The sequence below is a fragment of the Hippopotamus amphibius genome, chromosome 2 (assembly GCF_030028045.1).
Source record: "Hippopotamus amphibius kiboko isolate mHipAmp2 chromosome 2, mHipAmp2.hap2, whole genome shotgun sequence".
In the NCBI taxonomy this organism is placed as follows: domain Eukaryota; kingdom Metazoa; phylum Chordata; class Mammalia; order Artiodactyla; family Hippopotamidae; genus Hippopotamus; species Hippopotamus amphibius.
The window spans coordinates 60,482,499-60,505,492 of NC_080187.1; the positions used below are offsets into that span (position 1 = coordinate 60,482,499).

Below are 22,994 nucleotides of genomic sequence, written 5' to 3' on the forward strand. Positions count from 1 at the left end.
TCAGAGTTCACACAGCCAGTCAATGATGGAATTGACAAATCCATTCTTTTGGACTCAAAATCCTGTGTCCTTTCAGCTGAAGACCAAAGACAGAACCCATTCTTACTTATCTTCATTTGCTTCAAAGAGCATCCATCTTGGGGAAGATCCCACATGCCGTGGAGCAACTAAGCCAGTGAGCCACAACTACTGAGCCCGTGTGCTGCAACTATTGAAGCCCATGCACCTAGAGCCCGTGCTCTCAACAAGAGCAAGCCCCAAATCACAATGAAGAGTAGCCCCCACTCGCCACAGCTAGAGAAAGCCCCTGCACAGCAAGGAAGACCCAACATAGCCAAAAATAAATAAATAATAAAAAAAAATTTAAAACAAAAAAAAGGCATCAAACACTTTTCTAAGGGCTTTCTTATTTAAACTAGCTTATAAGGCTGCTTTAAAATTTTCAAAGAAAAAAATTTTATCATCAGCTAGATCAAGGCAGTTTTGAAGTAAAAATTTAATGTATGAACCAAGGAATGTAAAATAGTTTTCTATTAGGCTAAGTAGAGCATAACTGGGGAAATAACTGTGCAGGAGTAAATATAACACACCTTAAAACCAAATGAAAATAATGTTGAGATATCTAATGTTTAGATTTTTATCTACCCTCTTAGTTAGGGTACACAATTGAACCATCTATTGTGAAAAATCAATTTAATCTAATTTTTTTTTAAAGTTAGTTTTCCCAGAAAAGAAAAATCTAAATTTAATCTCTTTCTCCTCCTCATGCAGTTTTCAAGAGAAGTGGGATGGGGGACCTACAATATTTGGAGAATCACCACAAAATATGTATACCATGTGAATTTGGCCGCAAAGATATTTCTTCTCAAGGGCCAACACTGTAAATCAGCTGTACTCCAATAAAAAAAGAAAAAGGCGGGGGGCACGTCTGTAGGAAACAACCACACACCAGCTTCAAAAGAGCTTGTTTCATTAACTTCAAGAACTTATAGGGAACATGCCACGTGAAAGAATCTCCTATTCTGGGAGGATACAGTAGATCAAAGAGACTTTCCCCTTTCTTATGAGCATCTATAATTAAAGACCTAACCCTTTATTTTAAGGAAAAAAAAAAAGTCTCATTTATTGAATTGTTTTCTTCTTCTTAAAACCCACAAGGTTAACATCATGTTTTGGAAGGAGTTTCCTTTTAACCGGCCTAGGTGTCATTCTTAGATTTTGGTGCATTTAAAAATGTTAGCCTTGGACTTCCTAGGTGGCGCAGTGGTAAAGAATCCGCCTACCAATGCAGGGGACACGGGTTTGAGCCCTGCCCTGAGAAGATTCCACATGCCACGGAGCAACTAAGCCCGTGCGCCACAACTATTGAGCCTGTGCTCTAGAGCCTGTGAGCCACAACTACTGAGCCCATGTGCTGCAACTATTGAAGCTCATGAGCTTAGGGCCCGTGCTCCACAACAAGAGAAGCCACTACAATGAGGAGCCTGCGCACCACAGTGAAGAGTAGCCCCCGCTCTCAGCAACTAGAGAAAGCCCGTGTGCAGCAACGAAGACCCAAGGCAGCCAATAAATAATAAATAAAATAAATAAATAAATTTATAAAAGAAAAAAGTCAGCCTAGCAGTGTATGTGCCTGGCCTCTTGGGACCTGCTACCTTCCCTGGACAATGTCCAGCACCCAGTCCCTGCCTCTGCAGAGGCCCAGCTCCATGCTCAGCAAGGGCAGCAAATGGAAGGACAGCCCTACTGAAGACAGCTCGTCTCCCTCGCTGGCAGTCGTGGAAAGGAGAAGCGTGAATCCATCCACTTACAGGGTGTGTCCACAGCTAGGTGCAGGTGGCAACAACCATTGTACCCAGGATTTCTCCAGTGAGGACCAGTTCAAGTTCTACTTTGGGATCCGAGGGTCTCACCTGGGCAGCTGCAGTGCCCACAGGTGTGACAGTGGACACCAATGGAGACATTATCGTGGCAGACTATGACAACCATGGGGTCAGCATCTTTTCTTCTGAGGGCAAGTTCAAGACCAAGATTGGAGCTGATTGCCTCATAGGCCCCAAGAGAGTAGCCATAGAACTGAGTGGACGTATCATTGCGGTTGACAAGTTGCTACATCTTCACCTTCTGGTGAAGGCAAGCTGGTTGGCCATTTTGGGGGCCGTAGGGCCACTGACCAGCACTTTGCAGAGCCCACATCTTGTGAACAAGAATGAGATTGTAGTGGTAGATTTCCATAACCATTCCGTGAAGGTGGGTGGGGCTGGCAGAGTTCCTTTTCGGGCTTGGTCCCCATAGGAGGGTAATGGGTGGTTCAACGCCCCCACGGGAGTAGCTGTGGACTCCAGCGGGAGCATCCTTGTGGCTGAGCAGCGCAGAGCGGCATCCAGGCATTCCACAGCTCTGGCTCCTTCCTGACCTCGAATCAAGTCTGCAGAGCCACCATAGCGCCCACAGAGCCTGGCACTGGCCTCAGATGCCCACGTGGTGGTGGCCTATGCTGGTGTCAACAAAAATGATCAATAAGCAGTCTATAACAGGAATAGAAGAGCTTTATTTGTGCCAAACTGAGGACTACAGCTTGGAAGACAGCATCTCAGATAACTCTGAGGAACTGGTCCAGAGAAGCATGGTTTTCAGCAGTTTTATATGTTGTCAGAACAAAGAACATTAAGCAAGTCAGGGATACATTCCTTCAAGGTTTCAAAAAAAAAAAAAAAAGGTTCAGCACTTCCACGGCGAGTTAGCAGTATGACCTTGGCACCTGGGAAGGGAGGCTTAACATTGAAGGAGCACCAGCATTGGCTCCCAGGAAGGGAGACATTTAACATTTAATTTTTACTTTTAATATGGACATTCTTTACTTTTGATCACTGTACCGTTTTCTTAATAATTAAAGCAGATGTACAATGTATGTTTGATAAGCCACAAACAGGCTGTTTTAGCCAGCATGAAATTCAAGATAAATCATGTGTAAGCCAGAATGACTTCCCCAGACCTCAATATGTGAATATTTTTTTTTTATCGCTGGTAACCACTGTTTTAAGGCCTATGCTACGCCAGTAGCTGCACGGAGGCCCCGCCTGGCTCATGCAGGGAGGGTGACTGAACAAGAGGGTCTGGTCAGGAGGTGGGCCAGAATCTGGCAGCACTGAATGTGGGTTGTGGGCATGGGTGCCTGGGTGTTCTACGCTTCCCATCTCCCAACCGCAGGGTTGCTCTTTATTTACTCAATTCTTACTTTACCTGGGTGGGCCTAGACTGTGGTCTCCATGATGTGTGCAAAGCGTTACCCTACCCTCCTTACACAACTTCCCTGTCCCCTCAATCTGCTCCCCACCCCACAGGCTGGGGCCAGAACACCACCTTACTCCAGGGCCCAAGTCCCTCTGATTGTCTGCCTACCTCCCCCTGCCCCACCCCTGCCCGCCCTGCCACACACACACAGAGACAGCAGTACCCCATCTCTCTTATTAAATGAGCTTATACAATACACAAAAAGCCAAGTGCAGGATGATATATATATTTTAAGAGCACATTTCACATTTAAAATTACCTCATCAAAAGATTTCTTTTTAGGGGCCTCTACTAGGAATCTCCTGATGGCTTTCTATTACATGTATATATTTATAAAAACCTCTGTGGATTATTGCCTATTTTTAGGCAACCTCAATAGATAAGCAAACCACAGACAGAGTAAAAAAAAAAAAAAAACCCAGAGCCTAATGAAAGAAAGGACTACTTCTTGGCTTCTGATTGCCAGAATTAGAACACTTTTAGGTTACTCTTTAACTATAACTGATGCCACTGTTTCAGAATCCCACCCACTGCCAGGGTCAAAGATTGATGTTTTACAGGAAGGGTAGTCTTTTAATTCCCTTCCTTCATTTAAAGTAAACCTTGAAGAGACACCTGGCAAGAATTGTGATGTTGGAAAGAAAAATAATTTTTGGCTGACAGTTCTAAACATACTTAGCAGAGAGCTGATAAGGACCTAAGGGTCTCTTCCAACCACTTTTTTTTTTTCTATTTAAATAGAATGTAATTTTTATTCCAGGATGAAAAGGATTTATTTCTTCTGGGATTCAAACCTATCATTCTTGAGAAGCCCAGGTGTATCACACTAGATCATTAAGAGTGCAAAAATCTTTAAAATAGATGAGCATTTTGTTTTCCCACAAATCAAAAACCCTGTGTCCACATTTGATGTCATTATTTCTCAAAATGGATTTTGCTCACATCAGATCTCAGCATCACTGAATGGTAAAGAAGAGTGTGTAGAAGCAACTTGATAGAAGGGCATTCACCTTCCACCAAAAATGTCCTAAATGGCTTAGCTGGTTAAGAGTATTACAAAGAGATGGCTAAGATCAAAGTTTTAATCTTCTTAGCAACCTGTTTACTTTGCTTAGCTCTATTTTATAGTGGCCACAAATTCACCTCTCTCAAACTTCTGTTTCTAAATAAAGAAGGACGAGGGAACAGGGCATTAGCAAAACCAACACCAAAGACAGGAAAGCACAACAGGAACTGCTGCCAGTGGAAAAGGAGCCCTTCCATTAACACAGAACTTTTGAAATGCAAGCATTTCATTTGGTTTTTTCATTCATTCTGTGTGGCGGGTGCTGGAATCACAGAAAGAAACCAGGTATAGCATCTACCTAGAAGGAACTCGGTGTGTAAAGAACAGGAGAGATTACGATGCAAGTCTAGTTAACTGAGGTGTGAACATGAATCCCAGCCCGGGCAGGCTCTCCAGGGGCGGCGCAAGCCACAGGATGGAGTGACTATCATTTTGAACAGCTGTAGCAGATGCTAGTCCAATATAGCAGCTATTTAATGCAATTTAAAATCCCAATAGGAGCCACTTCATATATTATTCTTGAGTTTAAAGAAAAGGGAGGACTGAGCAACAGGCATTTGGGAATTTCTAATGTATGTAGTTACAAGATGGCACCAATTCTTTTACCCCACTGACCCCTGGCCTTTTGAATAAATTGGAATCAGAGCAGGTTTAGAATTTTAAGTCTCTGTCATGAGTGACAGAACTTTTCCCTGTAAGACGTACAGGAGATGTGGTTTAAATGAATGGATTTATACAAGTGAAAACAGTGACAGAAAGCTCTTCTTAGGAAACACCATAGTTCTTCCTTCACTGATGAAGTCATGGGCTCCATTAAAAGATAAATTAATCATTTAAAGTGAGTGTGTGATACTATCTCAGGTTCCTTCTAAAACCCCTCTCCAAACGTAAGCTGGACTAGTGTAAAACGAAGCTTTGTAAATTAGTGAGATACCATCACCACCTTGTGTTCAACAGTCTTCATTACACCCACATTACAGCAAAAGATGACACTTGGGATTCAATAGTTATAGAATATAGCTTTATTTATAGACTCTTACAAATAAAAACATTTACAGTCCACATAACTTAAGTTGTTTTCTTCTCTAATTTATCCTCATAACACCTGAGTTATTTAAAAAAATACTGTGATGGAATTGCAGAACTGTAAAAGGAAATATGAATAATAAAAATCTAACCTCTCTCTTTTGCAAAAATCAGACAACTTTTTGTTTTTTTTTTAAGCAGATTTCTAACATATTACCATCTCCATACTACCATGTAGAAGAGGTGTTACTAAAAACAGGTCTTAGGATACCCGAACAGAGAAGCCTTCTTTTTAAAAACCGAGGGTGAAGGACCAATGAAGGAAAGACCTAAGTTGACACCAGACACAAAAAAGCTTTGGGGCAAGGACAGAAGGCAACCTGCAAGCCAGGGTGGGGGTGAGAAGCAGCAGAACCCCTGCTACTGGGTCACTGCTCCTGCATGTGACACATACTTTCCTTGTTATCCTTAATGGGAGCTGGTCCACGTGGGCAAAGAAAGGTTGAAGATAATGCCAGAGGTGAAAAAGGTCCTCAGAACTTGCTACTACTCAGACTTCTAATATGTACAAATGCTTAAAACAGCAAATCCAACACTTCAAAAATTTTAAATTCGTGAGGCAAATCTGTCGCCAACAGCAACACACGAGTTGCACGATTCCAGTGTCTCCACCCCAAGCTCCAACTAGGACTGGCCTCTGGACCAATGACAGTTTGAAGAGAATTTCCCTTTGAGGCAGCTGTCTGTGCAAGGAAAGTTAGTTCTTAATACAGATGTGCACGAGAAGGGAAAGCACCCTACTACACCATATTTTATTTTTTAATTTGCTCAAGGTTACATTTTTGAGCTCTTTTCCTAAAACTAGAAACCCACTAACTCTTACTTAGGATTCTACTCCAAGAATAACGGTATTTGTAAGGAATGACAGATCTATAGGGAATGCTAAAATTATAAATTTAATACATCCATGTGAATTAAGGGAAGCAAAATCTTCTAAAGTCCTAAGGTTTGAGTGTTATTTCCTGCTAGCGCCTGAAAGCAATTTGAGAAAAATCAAAGAGAAAGACAAGGAATCATGTTAAGACAGTAACAATGACAAGAATAATAACAATACAAAAAGTTAGATTCCAACATTCAAGGAATTGGTTCTTTGGTAAAAACTGGACCATAATCCTACCAGGAGTCTGTCCTGATAGGTCATCTAGAATCTTGAGAACTGAGTTTTCCTGCTTCTTCCGCCCATTCTCAAATCTATCCAAGTCAACAGGCAAGATGAGAAAAACTTATAAAGCATCGCCAGCGGTTTTCCCGCTCATGTTCTTTTTAAGAATATTCCTGGTTTGAGGGATGTTTCCCAAGGGAAAAAAAACAAACAACAAAACAAAACAAAAAAACCCCAGAGTAGATGCTGCTTTTTATTATCTTAGAGTGGAACGTTTTCCTGTCAGAGTGGGAAAGCCCATGGGCAGTGGTGACGGACCAGCACTCGTCAGCCACGTGCACAAGTCAGTCTGCGGACACAGCCCCTGGGCTGTGACTGGGGGCACCACTGAGGAAGGCTTCTGGAGAGGCTGGCTCCCCAGAGTGGCTTAAGAGGCTCACATTATCAATATGATAATAATAAAGCAATTCACCTAGTGAACCTGGAGATTAGCTCCCCTCGCAGCCCGCGCTCTGAGGAGAGGGCGCCACGAGGCCGGCGGCTGGCCTACGGTCTCACACACAAGTCTACCATCAATCCATTTTTCTGGAGAGAGTTAGAGCAATTCATATTCAGTTCAACACAGGATTCGCCCTTGCTTTTTTGGGGTGAAGGAGGAAGGAGGAGCCCGGACGGTGTGGCGGAACCCGTGGGCCCTCTATTCTGCGAACACCAGGGATGCCCCCATCCAAGCTCTGGACCTTCCGTCTCAGAGTTCTATTGCTTGCACTGTTACTTATGGAATTAGTAAAGCCTATATGTTGCCTGTACTGATCCCACTTCTGATCACCCTTGTCCAGAAGAACCACAAGCGGCACTCCAGTTCTGCAAGTCACCTGGCCACCTGGCAGCACAAGGGTTGAACAGGGGAGGTGAACGTGTGCGAGCTCCCCTCCAACATGGGTATCAGTGTGCTTATTAGAATATGCTTCCGGGGAGTCTCTCAGGAGATGGCGGTGGGGGAAGGGGGGTGGAAATCACAGCCAAGCCAACAGCCTTCTCACAGGTCTCTCTTCTCCGCCCTCCAGTCTGCCAGTGTTCATCTGAAAGGAGGGGAGGCGGAGGCAACAGGACCTACCTGCTGGCTCACCTGGAGGGCCACGAAACTCCAGGTGCAGAACCAATGTCCAGCAGCCCAGCAGGAACAAGTAAGTGTCCTGACATGACCTCCCCCGCCTGGATGATCCTTGCCTCTCCTCCGGCCCTACGCATCTGTTTCCAGCTTTCAGTTCTCTTTGACAGAATAGGCAACTGAGCAGACTTTGAAAAAAATAAGAGGGATTCCTGTCTTCTGTACCTTTTCTGTAAAAATAGGCGAATTCACTTAAAAATGGGTCACCTTGAGGCCCAGGAAACACATTTAGATTTACGGGCCCTCAACTATAGACTCACCTCCTGATATTTCTAATCAAGTTGTGAGCCCTGGTTATCTTTCTGCATTGTCGGCCCAAGGATTCAAAATGTCTCAGTGCTGGTTGGAAGAGAAAGAGGCCAGGGTGACCAGAGAAAAAAGTTAGGCTTGTCTTTTAGAAGCTGCATTCAGTTCTAGAATCACTCTGAGAAAGAAAAGGAAAGGGAGAGAGGCACTACCTAGAGGCTGGTTACCAGAGCAGCTTATTCCTAGGATAGAGTATTTTAAAAAACAGCTGACATTTGAATGCAGGAATACAGTCCGTGTCACAGTTTTTAATAGAACTGCCTCTTCCAAGGTGCTTCCTGGATGAGGAGTCCTAGAGCCAGGGAATGAGCAGCCAAGGGCCAGACTGCCAATCCCGCCGGCTCCTGGCAGGGCCCTATCCGATCTGGATCTGTCCTGAATACGTAGTGAGGACCAGCATGATGCTGAAACCAGTCAAGAGGCCCAGGTTCTGGATGACGAAGGGGATCAAGATACTGCCCTTCCTTTCATCCTCTTGGCAGACCTCGTTCATCTCAGGGAACTGAGGAAGAAGGAAAAAACATGAGAGCTGCAGTTCCTTTCTTAACCCTTAAGTGCAGGACAATACAGTCATATATAGATTATCTAATAATTATTATAATACTTATTATTATATTTTTATGTTAAAATACCAACACAGTCATTAGTATAAATATGATTATAATAGTTATATTTAATACATAATTAAGATATATATAATATATGATTGGTTTACCAAGAAAATCAACAGCAATAACTTCTTGCACTTAAATATGCATGTAACCCTGGATGTGTTTAGATGCTGGCTAAAAATAACCACTTTGATAAAAATTATTGTAATCTTTAAAAACACTTCCAAAGGTCTTTTTGCTATCAGAATGTTGTCACTTGTTTGGGAAACTAAGCAACTGTGTAAAGGGCCAGAGAACGGAGCTAAGTGTTGTTGCAATGACTCAAGGTCTCTTGCTGCTGGCCAGCAAGGCAGGTAACAAAAATGCTCTAACCCTGGGGAGGGCCACCCCCAGGAGGAGAGAATCTAAGATGTTTCCTTGGGCTGAGGATGGACCGTGGTGGTCAGTCCTCTCATCATCTCATCAAAAATACTACTTTCCAAGGATATGGAAAATAATTCATGCAAACAAGCCAAAGAATACATCACACCAACAAGGAAGGAAATCAACCTCGTTAGTTGCAAGATGCAACAAATCAGGTATTAAACTAGCAAACTCAAAACTACTTAAATGGTTATACCAAATGTTTGTGGGTACAGTACAATGTACACTTTCAGACACTGCTAATGATGTAAAGAAGGGTAACCATTTTTCAGAAAGCAATTTGGTGATACATATTAAAAGCCTCAAACCATGTGTCCCTTCTGAACCAGCAATTCTTGTTCTGGATAAGGTAAATCCTCTCACCAAATAATACCGCCAATGGATAGGATGCTTTTTAAAGAGTATGCATGGTATAAGCGTGTAAAGCAATTATATTCCAATAAAGAGCTTAAAAAAAAAAAAAAAGAGTATGCAACCTGAAAAATGTCTAGGATGTATTAAGTTAAAAAAAAAAAAAAAGAGAGAAAGAAACCAGGATATAAAATTGTATATTCCATGTGATTAGAGTTATTTAAAAACAAACACAATGCATTGAGATGAAAAACAAACAAACCCAAGTGTTGTTGTTTTGGGGGAGAATAATTATGATTATTTCCTCTCCTTCCTTCCCTCCCTGCTTCCTTCTTTAATTTATCTATAAGTATTGATTCTGTAACTTAAGTAAGGACCCTGGAGTTGAGATAAATCATTTTCTTTAATGACATATTCTAAAGGAACATAGGCTTTTCATCCTTTAAAATCTAATGTCCCCTTAAAAATCGTGTGGGCACGTGAGCTGATTCCTCAATAAAGTTATTATTAAAAACAAATTAACCAATGCCCTTTAGCTGTCCTTCCATGCAGTGAATTTAATAATCTGATCCAGTGTTGCCTATGAGGCATTAAAACTGTGGAACACTTACCATATCAGCCAGAGAAATATATAAGAACATTCCTCCAGCCAGGGCAAAGATCCAGTTGGCAGAGAAGTGGCTGCCGGCTAAGATGCCGAAGGCCAGGCCCACGTAACAGCAGCAGGCAGACAGGAAGTTGAAGAAGAGAGCCTGCTGGATACTCATGCCAGCATTGAGCAGGATGACAAAGTCTCCTACGGCGGGGACAACAAGAGGGGAGGGTGTGGACAGAAGAGTCATACTAGGTCGTGGGACATACAACCTGATAAGGACACACTGCTTAAACGCTGGATGGAGTCTGAGTGAAAATCAAGACAGCCCCAGACTGAAGATCACAGTGGCCAGACTAGGGCCCCCTTCACCTCTATGCCCAGGAGCTGTCTCCATCTGCGAGGCTGGCCGTGTACTTCCAGCCTAGAGGCTGAAAACAGTGCACAGGATTTTCAAAAGAGAAAACTACCTAGCAATGGCCTAATTTCTCTTTTGATTGATGGTGAAATAGAAGGAGCTTCCTTCCTCAAAATTACAATGAATGGTATTTTTAGGAAACAAAATTGAGGCTGATATGGTAAGTTAAGTAATTTGCCCAAAGTCACAAGCCAATAAGTGGCAAAGCTAGGACATGACCTTGAGTGTCTGAGCCTCCAGAAAGTCTCGGCTTTTTACACTCTCCCTCTGATAAAACTAAGGACCTTCCAACCCCTGGCTCATCTATTTCTTCTACCCACCAGACTTCTAACATACATCTCAGCCTTTGGAAGAGTAACAGGATGTAAGAGATAACCTATATCGAGCACTTAGAATAGTGTATGGCATGTTGTAAGTCCTTTGCATTATTTTTTCCCCTATGTCCCTCATGATAAATCAGTGAGGTAGGTACCATTACCAACCCCAGTGTAGAGGTGAGGAAACTGAGCCACAGGTTATGGGACTAGGGAAAGAAACATCCCGGTAAAAACTCCATCATTTCCAATGATCAATTTTCTTTTCTTTTTTTTTTGGCTGCACTGTGTGGCATGTGGGATCTTAGTTCCCTGACCAGGGGTCGAACCTGTGCCCCCTACAGTGGAAGCAGGGCGTCTTCAATCATTGGACAGCCAGGGAGGTCCCGTCCAATGATCAATTTTCAATTATTAATTCAGCTGTTGAGAAGCAGTGGTTCGGTTTCACACAGCATAGAGTGTGTTCATGAATTACAATACGTGTTTTGGAGTGGGGGGAGGAGTCAGCCACATGAGGAGTGCCTGTGCCAGTAGCGGGGGCAGCACAGCAGAGCAGCCTGGGGGGCCGGGTGCCCGTGCACTTACCTAGCTCATGTGGGAACTCCTCGCAGAGGATGGCCACCGAGGTGCTGATGCCTTGGAAGACAGACACGGTGAAGGAGGCACCAATGGCCAGCCCGTCGATGAAATTGTGGAGGCCGTCGCTCAGGGTGATCATCCAGGCCAGCGTGCCGATGTCAGAGTAGCGGACGCCTTTCAGCCAGTAGCAGGCGCTCTGGGACGCCTGCAGGTCCTGCAAGAAAGCCCGGCCCCGGCCCCCAGGTGAAAGGGTGGGTGACGGACCTTCAAGGTAGGCCCGAGTCATCAAGGCCATGAGGGCCCCTGCCCGCCCAGCAGCGGGCAGCCCACTGACCTGGACAGAGAGGGAGCCCACGATGACCTTCTCGTCCATCACAGGGGGCTTCCCGTCCAGCTCACTGCTGCAGTGCTGAGGAATCATGTGGTCCAGGTCGCCGTTCTGCAGCTTCTCTGTCACCCCCTCCTCCTGGTCCTTCTGGGAAGGGAGCGTCTCAGAGGCATAGTGGCTGTGTCCATGATGATGCTGGAGGGAACGCAGGGAGGGCTCGCGTCCGCGCAACGCTCACCAAAACCACCCACGCAGCAGGAGCTCCCAGCACCGGGAAGGCCTCAAACCCACCACACAAGCGGGAAACAAGACAGAAACCTAGGGCCAGTACTGGGGAAAGCTGGACCAAGGGGGATGAGGGCGGTGGGGCACGGATCTCAGAGCAGTGACCTCAGCGCCAACACTCATTCCCGCCAGGACGCCCAGCGCAGAACGCCTCACAGGGGTTGACTGTATTCCGGTCAGCAGCTGCTTAGGGGAAGACTACCTGCCAGGCACCCAAGGTTAATTTGGGGAACTACACTGCAATAACTGGTCCTATTTCTTTGCGGTCATACTTCATACACAGTGCCCCTCCTTCACCTCCTAAAGGTGTAAAATTCTGTTGAGGAAATAATCTAGAATAACACAAAGGGGGGAAAGTACTGCCTAGGAAAAGGCACACAGGCCAGATCTGGTTTCTGGTTCGCCCTCACCCCCTGCTATTCCCCTCCTGGGGTGAAGTGGGATATCTACTCATGAAATAGTTTGTGGTTTTGAATCCGTGGTGGGAGGATCCAGGTAAGCTCACTGGATTGGCGTTGAGGCAACACCGCCACCCGGACACACTTCTGAGATGGACGCTCTCCCTCAAGGCACTTCCTTTACCAACAATTAGCCCTCACCTCATTTTTCTGCTTAAGGAGTATCTTCAAGATCTTCTCTGTGAAAAAGAAGAGATAAAAGCCCCCGAACACAACTGCGGACTTGGAGACATAATAATCTTTCAGAGGGTTGAAACCAAAAGCCTGTGGACCCAGGAAAACAAAATGAGTTTAAGAATATAGAAAATCTCCAAAGGTCCCCTCTCATCTCTTTAACCACTCGACTCTAGGAAAGGAAGAGACTGGGACAACTCTGCCGTCTACCCAATCCCTTTCCAATAAAAATCTAACCCTTGATGTTTCCCTAATGTCACATCACCTGATCTGCCAGGTTCTCTCTAGCTTATTTTTTGATGCAAAAGACAGATTGTCTTTAGAATTTGACTCTCAGGAAGAACAGCCTTGGATATGGCTTTCTACTTTTAATGAGGACTCTGTCTTCATCGTTCCTGGTGCTTTGCTACAAGGGCAGACTGCCGGCAGATTCCATATTTAAGGAGGAGACACTTATGCTTATTTTCATCGTTATCTAGTGTTCCTGGCTGGTCTGCCTGTAAACACACAGGGAGATGGTGTAATTATACTTTCTAAAATGGGAAATCCTTTCTCCAGTTAAACAGTAAGAATTGCAGCATCTTCTTGACCGCAGACCTCCCAGTGACCACAAAGACAAGAAAGCAGACAGTATTACTGCACGTGTCAATTCTGGGGTTTTGTTTTGGTTTCTGGAAACTTCACTTATCATGGGGGTGGAGGGGGTATCCACTGGGAAGCAGACAGGAGCAGAAATCAGGAGAACTTCATTCTCAGTGATGCTCCTGACTTGTGGGCAAGTGTCTGCTGACCTGCTCCTCAGTTCTCTGATAGGAGACGGGCCTCTGGAATAAATGCCAGCCTTCTCATGAATGGGTCCCAGATAAAGGTGACCAACGGTACCAGGAACTCTGGACTGCTTAAAAACTAAGTGTTTTTCTTTTCTATTTTAAAGGGACAAAATGTAATCTCTATCCCTAGTGTAGTCTTCTAAGAGACATTAAAGGTCAAGTTCTAGAATAGAAATGACTCATTCAGGCCGACTTTCCAGGAGAGTCAAATCATCTTGAGGAAAAGTAGAGTGAAAAGAGGCAACTAACAGTTCTCCACAAAAAGCACTAGGCTATGAGCTCTCGTGCAGGTCGGATTCTGTATCTGTCACACGGGGACAACATTCCTTGTTTCCTACACAGAGGTGATCCAAGGATCAACTCAGAAAACACAAAACCACACCTCGGGGAACAAAGTGCTATAAGGAGCTCGGGGTGTCATCTTTCCGCATCTTTCTGCTTCAGCTCTGGCTGGTCCGGGCCTGTCAGACCACCCACAGTGAAGCGTCAGGCTTCCTGCCATCAGCAGGTCTATGCAGAGACCACAGGGGATCAGAAACTCCTCCAAGGCCCTGCTGCACCTTACAAACACGGGGCTCCTCCTCTCTTGAGGAGGGTTTCCTGGTTAGCCCAGGCGAAGGGGCAAAGGCACCGTCAACATGTGTGAGGCCAGACTGCTGGGTTCTCGCCAGTTTATTTTCTTCCTTTCTTTTCTCCTTTTTTCCCCCCTAAAAGCAGAACTTACTGCGCACCTATTATGTAAAGGCCCTTCCATGGGTTAGGAGCTCATTCCTTAATCCTCATACCTCTCTAGCTTATTTTCTGATGTGAAAAACAGATCGCCTTTACAATTTTACACCCTACTGAGGAGAACTGAGCTCTTCGTTGAGACCTATGGATTCTGTTTTTGGTGCCATTACAACGTCACCTAACTACACTACCTCTCTTTACCAGGCGTTTAACAAACATTAACTCACGTGACCCTCACGACATCATCCTGAGGTCTGCCCTTAATATTTTCCCCATTTTATGCATGAGGAAACTGAAGCACAGAGAGGTGAGGTGAGTTGCCCAAGGGCACAGAACTTGTGGCTGGTGGAGCTGGGGTTTGAACCAGCTCTCAAACCCACTCTGAGCTGCCTCCCCTGCTCGCGTCTACGTCCTGGTTTCACCTTCCAAAAGGAGAGGACCTCCTCTCGAGGCCTTCCGTGGACACGGAGGGCCCTCCCGCGGTGCCCTGCCGTCCACCAGGAGGCGGCGTGCTCCCCCAAGGGCCCTGCCTCGCCATACCTCGGGGATGAGCTGGAAGAGGGCGTTGGAGTAGAGGGTTCCAATCGCCAGAGCTATGAAGTAGAGCAGCAGCCTCTTGTAAAAGGTCTTCTTCATGAAGGGGACCACGCTGGCCCCCATGAGGGAGCAGAGGGAGATGATGGTCACACAGAGGAGACCATACCCCCACACTGCCGTCGGGGGAGAGCCAGCCCCACCCGGGACAGGGGCAAGGGCGAGCGCCCCCGGCACGGCAGCCACCATTTAGGGGGAGCGGTGGAGAGGGCAGGAGGCGGCGAGGAGCGTTTTGGTGGATATTAACGAAGGCAACAAAAAAGAAAAATCAGAGAGACAAGCAGGGAGGGAGAGAGAAACAGAACATCTGTTAGTGATTCAAGTCTGATGAAATTTCCCTCAATCAGCTCAGGAGACATCGGGAGCAACTCGAGGTGGCCTTGGAACCCTGTGTCTCCCGCCCCTGCTGCCTGCCTGGTGGCCGGATCCCACCTGCCAGCTGCTTTGCCCGGCAGCGCAGGTGCTGCCTGGGGCTGTGGCCGCCGTGTGCTCAGGCCTAGCTAGAGGCTGCCCGGCAGACTTTGGACTCGAGGCCTCTCTGTAACGGGAAACGAGATCAAGGGGAGCAGACCGATGGCGGGGCTGCTGTGTTTGCACGTCTGACCCGCACTGCTCAGGCACACGGAACACTCCCCACACCTGGTCTGCTCTGTGCAGGACACAACGAAGTCAGATGTGCAGGGACAGACAAGCAAGGCCCGATGCCTGAAAAATTCATTCTCTTAACATCTCAGGTTTTGTTGCCTTTTTTTTCTCTAAGGTTTTCGTTTGTTTGTTTTGGTTGTTTGGCTGCACCACATGGCTTGCAGGATCTCAGTTCCCCGACCAGGGATTGAACCCGGGCCATGGCAGTAAAAGCCCAGAATCCTAACCACTAGGCCACCAGGGAACTTCCTCAGGTTTTATTTGCTTGTTTCCATTTGCTTTGAGAGGGCTGCAGTGTAGAGAGCAGAGTTCCAAGATCACCCCAAGGAAAAATATTTCCTCTACCACTTCCCAGTGTCACACACTCCAGGCAGGACAAAACTGTGAGCCCAGGGGTGGAACATGTACCACTATTGTATTCCCATTCAACACGCAACACGGTGTTTCATTTCCAATCTTGAAAACAAATTAATAAATTTCATTTATGGAGCTGAAAAAAAAATAGCCCAAGATGAGGCCTGCCCTGAGAAGCGCTTGCTAGATTCGTATGGAATTCTGACACAGCATCGAGATGGTTCACCTTAAACCAAATTTCTTCTCTCACCGTAAAGAAGGAACAGGCAAGGCAAGGCTGGGCATCCCAGAGTCTTTTGACTGGGAAAGGCCAGGCAGCTGCCGATGGAAGGTGGCCACTGACCTTCCCAAAGGAGGCCCACATGTCACCCACCGCCCCACTGCACGTCCCTGCCTGAGCTTACAGGTGGGCAGCCTGTCACCTTGGGTCTTATTTTTTTTTTTAGCTCCTCAATGGCTACAATTAAAGAACAAAATTAACAAGTATTTCAAAAACAGTCAAGGGCTCCAGGAAGTCAGTCCTATCAGGAAAAAGTCAAGATGCAAGGTGTGAAGGATGGCGGGTCCCTTTCCTTTATTTTGTAATTTTAATTTTGCTTGTTTTCATTAAATAGTCTTAATTCTATGTTTGGCCCATTATGTGGATTAGGGCCTGCTTAAAAAAGGATCACATACTTTTTTAGACCAATTCACCTTTTCCGTTGGTAACCTCTTTCCTTCCACTTCATTCCAGGTGGATCATCTCTTGGTGGCCATACCTGAGTACTGCAAGGGCCTCTACTTAGAACAGAGGGGGTCCGGAGGACCAAGGCCAGGGACGGCCACCACCATCTGCTTTCCTTTTGAGCCCTGCCGACAGGGCTTAGGAAAGGCAGACTCAGGAAGGAGGCTGACAGGTCCCCATCACGGGGCACAAGTGCTGGCTGAGAGCCTTGCATCCGACATCTCCTAAAGAGGCCAGAGGCAAACCTGGGTGCCCCGGGAGTGAGAGGAGGCTTTCGAGATCCAGAGGCAGAAGTCATTTGCGTCCCTTAACATGAGGAAGAAGTTAATGTTTCAGGTGGTGGCTGTCAGGTGCCTCGGAGCACAGGGACGGGGCGGGGACACCCCAAGGAGAGAGGACGCGCACGTTTCTGTTCTACTGCACCTCTGGGATGAGCTGGAAGAGCGCGTTAGAGAGCAGCGTTCCAATGGACAGGGCGATGAAGTAAGTGAGCACACGGCTGAAAAACGCTTTCTCCGTGCATGGCAGGACGAGGACTCCCAGGAGAGAGGCCAGGTTAATCAGTGACACACTGAGGAAACCAAAGCCCCACACTGTGGAGGAACAAGAACAGACGAGGGCCTCCATTACTGAGGGTGGGCGTGCTCTTGCTGCGGGGCGCAGCCTGTTCTGAACTCAGCTGCCATCGGGGAAGACAGAGGTCTGCCAACCGATCAGTAAACACCTGTTGGGTCCGTCTCTGGCTGGGTGCTGTGGAGAAGGCTAAAAATATACACCAAAGCTGCCACCCCAAAGTAGCTTCCCTTTCAGACGGAGGGGCAAGTGAACACATGAAAGACCATATGAGTTAAATAACGACAGCAGGAAACGACATGGGGCGTGACACAGGCGGCACATGCTAGGTACCAAGTGCCAGGCTGCTCATACCAGCACGACAGGATTGCAGAAGGGCACTCCAGGCCCGGGGAGCGGGGTACATGCACAGACCAGGGTGAACCACTGCGGGGCGGGGGGAGGATGACGTGGGCCGAGGGCAGACTGCGAGGGGCCTTAAATGCTAACCTCAGAAATTAAGGTGTTGGCCCCCTGGGAGTTTAATGAAAACCAAAGTGGAAAAGTGGCCAAAAGAGAACCTCCAGGCTGGTCCAAAAACTCCACAACAGAATGCGCTCCAGCCACACCGCCTGGCCTGGCAATGTGCTGGACCGGTCTTGTGAGCACATGCGATACCAGTACAGTCACTACTCCAGCTCGCCCCTCCCGACAACGATAACAGGAGGATAACCAGTTAAAGCTTCAGCGGGCGGCTCTATCTGATCAGCCCGGAGGTCCTCGTGCAGACGATCACGGATACCAGGCCCTGCCTTCCCGTCCCCGCGCACCTTCAACTGCGCTGGGCCTCCCCTCTTCTGTTTGTTCGTTCTCTTCGTTCTCCTGGTTCTCGGAGGAGCAGGCCCGGGAATCCAGCTGCTGGAGGATGGTGGGGCAGAACTCCTGGAACTCACGTCCCCCGATGCGCGACTGGTCGCTGAGGTTGTGGGCAGCAAAGAGGTCTCCAGAACTGAAGCACTGAAACCAAGTGGGAAGGGAGAAAGCCTTTTAGGACCCCAAGTCACACCTTGCCCCGATGAGCCTTCCAAGATGGAAAACAGAAGATGGAGCTGTCCAAATTTCACCGAATCTGCAGGCTCATTTCCAAGGATGAGAGCAGAGTGGTTCCTAAACTTGAAAAAACTGATAAGTAATCCTAGAGATCAGCCACCCATACACACCTTGCACACACCCGTCTGTAAATGGCCACCCAGAAGTTCTGGGAACAACCGAATTCCAATCATTAAGACCAGGGTGTGGCCGCTGGAAAACATGCCTCTATTTGCATACCTGAAGCCACAGCTTCACCCGGATACCCAACGTGGCTCCACATTACTGACAGCCCAGGGAGCTGTTAGATGAAATGCAGATTGCAGATGCCTCTGCAGAGCCACTGAGCACAGGTGTCTAAGGGGAACAGTAGTCTCCTGGACCATATACAGTTATGGCCCCAGCCTGCAGGATGTGTTGGCAGAGACTGGGGAAGGAAGGAGGGGGAGAAATCTGAAGACTCAGGGTCTGCCACGGAGCAGGTGGGTGCTGGCCAATGGGCATGAGCTCTCAGCTCCCTTGGGAGGCATCAGGTTAAGTGGTTCTCACATACCGTTCCTGTGAAACATTGCCATTTTACTTCTAATTAGACAGTCACACGTCAGTCTTTCGCTGAGTTTGGTTTTACATGGGTCTGTCTCTAAGGGAGCCAGCCCTCTGGGAGTGCCAACTAGTGAGGATTTCTGTGCCTACTAAGCTGGGGGCTGGGGACTTCCCTGGCAGTCCAGTGGTTAAGACTTTGCCTTCCAACGCAGGGGGTGCAGGTTCGATCCCTGGTTGGGGAGCTGGGATCCCACACGCCTCGTGGCCAAAAAACAGAAAACAGAGGCAATACTGTCAAAAATTCAATAAAGCCTGTAAAAATGGTCCACATCAAAACAATCTTAAAAAAGAAAAGAAAAGAAAAAAAAAAGCCGGGGGCTGGACTCGGCGACCCCAAGATCTTGCTGCTGTGTTGGGAGGCCTCTGGGGTCAGGCTGCACGAGCCTCCCAGGGCAGCCGTTCCTCTGACTCAGACATGCACCACGCCCCCCGTGGTTCTGTGTCCACGCCACATGGCCCCCTACCCTGGCCACTTGGTCTCTCCAAACTCTGCTCTCCTTCAAGGTGAAGCTCCAGGACACCCCACCCATGAAGCTTCCTTGACTACCACACGCACACTCACCCGCTTCTCTCACTTCTGAATCCTACAATGACTGTCCAAGCCGCAGCATTTTATGCTTCATCTGAGTATCAGTTAACGCTGCTCTTGGTTGGCTGAGCTTCCCACCTTAACAGTAAACTCCCCAAACATGACTCATTTTTAATCTGTTTCTCACAACACAGCACAGGGAGCAAAGCAGATATGTAAAGATGTTGCTGGCTGACTTATTTTTGGCCTCAGACTCTGATTAGCCAAGATGATATGGAAGACAGAACAGAGAACCAGGAGCCGAAGACCTGAGTCTTAATCCTGCTCCCTCCAGAACTCACTGTGTGTCCTTTGGTATCTCGGTATATACAGGATATAATGAAAATCTGCCACCTGCACCTGGAGGTACTTTGAGGCTCACCTAAGATAACAGGCAAAGGGCTTTGCAGAAACTCTGTTAGAAATACTAGCTGGCCCGGGCGCTCCAGCTTACCAGCAGTTCCAGGAGATCCCAGTGCAGCTCTGAGGAGGGGTCTGGAGGGCTGAGAGTCTCTACTTCACGGCTGCCCTTTGCTAAGGGCTTCAAAACACCCATGGAGGAGGTCGGGAGGCGCTGCGGGAGACTCAGACTAGCTGATCCAGACTGAGGGGGAAGAAGTGGCCTCTCTGCTCTGTCACCAGGCTCACTTGCCCCTCAGCTAGACGGTGAACCTCTAAAGGCAGAGATGGTGCCGGGCAGAGCCGGGAGCCTTACCGTGGAGAGGTTCCGCGGTTCCTGCACGGGCTGGGAGACGTTGTCCCGGCCCACGCCCACATCCAGGTGGTTGAGCAGGGCCTTCAGCTGCTGCAGGGTGAGGCTGTTGCCCTCCCCGTAGCGATGCATGAGGTTCTGCAGGAAAGAGGCTGCGCTGATGGCGGGCATCCCCGCAGACACAGCGTGAGCTTCAGGAGCAGCTGTCCACACGCCGAGCAGGGCCAGCAGAAAGCAGCTGCGGAGGGCTGGGTGCCACAGCTTCATGGTGACGGGTGAGCCTGCAAGAGCAAAAAGCCAGGTGAGGGCAAGGCTTAGGAGACCACCTTCTCCTTCTACACCAGACCCACAGGCCACACTCCAAACAGGAGGGTCTCTCCTCAGACTCTGAACCTAGGCAGCATCAAAGCCGACTCTTCACCCCTTCTCTAACGCCTCTGCCTAGCTTGAGAGAAAAATCCTTCTTTTGAAACAGAAAATAAAAGAACAAACTCAACAGGTTTGATTAAATTTAGAAAGCAAAAAGTAAAAAGCTACGTAGTTACATTTTTAAAAACCTAAATGCCCATCAACAAACAAATGGATAAAGAAGATGTGGCATATATATACAATGGAATATTACTCAGCTATAAAAAGGGATGAGATGGAGCTATATGTAATGAGGTGGATAGACCTACAGTCTGTCATACAGAGTGAAGTAAGTCAGAAAGAGAAAGACAAATATTGTATGCTAACTCACATATACGGAATCTAAATGGTACTGATGAACTCAGTGATAAGAATAAGGATGCAGATGCAGAGAATGGACTGGAGAACTCGAGGTTTGGGAGGGGGCGGGGGGTGAAGGGGAAGCTGAGACGAAGTGAGAGAGTAGCACAGACATATATATACTACCAACTGTAAAGCAGATAGCCAGTGGGAAGTTGTTGTATAACAAAGGGAGTTCAACTCGAGGATGGAAGATGCCTTAGAGGACTGGGACGGGGAGGGTGGGGGGGACTCGAGGGAGTGTGGGGGGGGTCAAGGGAGGGAGGGAATACGGGGATATGTGTATAAAAACAGATGACTGAACTTGGTGTACCCCCCAAAAAATATAAATAAATAAATAAAATTTTTTAAAAAATCCTTATCTTTTTAGATACTGAAATCATCATGGATTAAATATCTTACTTGGGATTTGCTTCAAAATAACCAAGGAGGAGATATTTGCATTAGAGTATAGACGAGACAAAACTGGGCATGAGTTGATAAGTTTTGGAACTGAGTGATGGATAGATGAGAATCCATTATACTACTTTCTCTATTTTTGTATATGTTTCAAATTCTCCAAAGGAAAATCTTAAAAAAAAAAAAAAAAGGCTACTACAACTTAAAGTAGGGAGCAGGGAGGGAGGAACAGACTGAGAAAAATACACACCATCAAATATGCCAAAGGGTTATTTCTATACTACCTAAATGAGGGAACCAACATGAAAAATACTCAGTCTCCCTGGCTTGTTAAGAACACAAATTTAAAAGATGGAGGGTGCTAATTTGCTAGTTATTAAAATAGCAAAGCATTTTTTAAAAAAGATATAAAACCAAATGTTAGTAAAGTTAAACAACCGAACAAGATACTTCTGGTGGCTATATAAATAATATGACTCTGGAAAAGTTATATGATAATAAATGTATTTAAATCCTTTAATAATTCTCCTTCTAGCATTCACACTAAGAGAAGCAATCCAAAAATAAAAAGGCTATCGGCAAAAAGATGTGCTGTGGTCAAGTGGATTATATGAATTTCATGCAATAGCGCGCAGTTACACAAAGGAGAATCGTGAGTTTAATGTTAAATAAAGAAGCAGAACAATTATATAAACAGATTTAAGAACTGAGAGGGAACAGAGAAAAATGAAAGCTTCCGGTCGCAGGATGGATGTTTTTTCTTTTGTTAATAATTTCCTTTAGGGTAGTTATAATTTAATTTGTGAAATAAACAAACACCGGGAGGGGAAAAGGAGGCTCCTATTTAATCCAGGCCCAGGAAGCCAGGTGCTGCAGTTACCCCCGTGCCCCTCCCCCCCAGCAACCGGGGCTCCGGCTCAATGCCGCATGTGGATCACTCACTTCCCGCGCCTCGCCTGGGACAGAGGAACCAGAGCAGAGCAGTTAAGAGCAGGCTTGTTGGCATCCTGACTCTGGCGTTTACCAGCTGTGTGATCTTGGGCAAGTTATTTAACCAGAGTCAACATTCGAGAACCACCCAGAGCGGTGAGGGGGCTTTTACCAGCATTCCATGGCCTTTAGGCTCAGAAACACCGGGCCTGAACTTCCACACGGCTGCTTCCCAGAAGTGGCGTTGGCCAAGTGATGTAGCCTCTCTCCACACCTCAGTTTTCTCATCTATAAAACTGGTAGCCACCTCATTGGACTACTGTGAAGATTTAACGACATGAACCTTGGCAAGTGGCTAGACGGAAGAAAGCACTCAATAAAACATGGCTCTGATTATTACAAGACTTATAATTAGCAGGGTTCCTCCACTCTGACTTCCTCTCAGTCAGATATTAAGCTGCCAATGGAAGCATCGTGGCCGGCTTTGCTCCAGGCCTCCAGCACACACATGACATAGGTCCCCGACCATACGCATACCTGGGACACTCCAGGCTTTAGGTTCCACACCTGCACACGCACAGAATCTGGGGACATAAACCATCACTCTTCAATGAACATACTTTGAGTCAAAATATAGGTATATACAAATGAATGGATTAAATAAGCATCAGCCAAAACGATAGTTTATAAAAGTGCTACTTTGAGACTAAACACTCTCAAATCTCCACCAAGGCCCCAAAGCTAAATTTGGGTGAGCAGGGTGCATCTTTAGTCCAAAACAGCTCAGCGCCACTGTACAAAGGAAGCTGTTCTCCACCCGACCACACTGATTTGTCGAAGGTGTGTGCTGCACTGTTAAAAGGGGAGGAGGGCTGCGTGGGTTTAGGAAAGGGGAGGCGAAGAGAAGATGAGACAGCAGCTGGCAGCCCCAGTGCCCCT

At 46.8% G+C, this 22,994-nt stretch overlaps 1 protein-coding gene across 3 annotated transcripts in view; it reads right to left on the bottom strand.

Moving 5' to 3' along the window:
- Positions 1-5,367: 5,367 nt before the first annotated feature.
- The window catches only part of SLC39A14 (solute carrier family 39 member 14), a 41,846-nt gene continuing 24,219 nt past the window's right edge, over positions 5,368-22,994 (bottom strand). The window contains exons 2-9 of one of the 3 annotated variants that reach the window (XM_057721895.1): positions 19,962-20,239; positions 17,817-18,003; positions 14,658-14,827; positions 12,526-12,648; positions 11,648-11,836; positions 11,320-11,527; positions 10,022-10,206; positions 5,368-8,527 (exon numbers count right to left, since the gene is read on the bottom strand). In XM_057721895.1, the coding sequence (XP_057577878.1) occupies positions 8,381-8,527; positions 10,022-10,206; positions 11,320-11,527; positions 11,648-11,836; positions 12,526-12,648; positions 14,658-14,827; positions 17,817-18,003; positions 19,962-20,225 (1,473 nt within the window). In that variant the 5' untranslated portion in view covers positions 20,226-20,239 and the 3' untranslated portion in view covers positions 5,368-8,380. Of the gene's footprint in view, positions 8,528-10,021; positions 10,207-11,319; positions 11,528-11,647; positions 11,837-12,525; positions 12,649-14,657; positions 14,828-16,857; positions 17,028-17,816; positions 18,004-19,961; positions 20,240-22,994 lie in introns of all 3 variants that reach the window. The other 2 variants (XM_057721896.1, XM_057721897.1) reach the window with 2 other exon arrangements.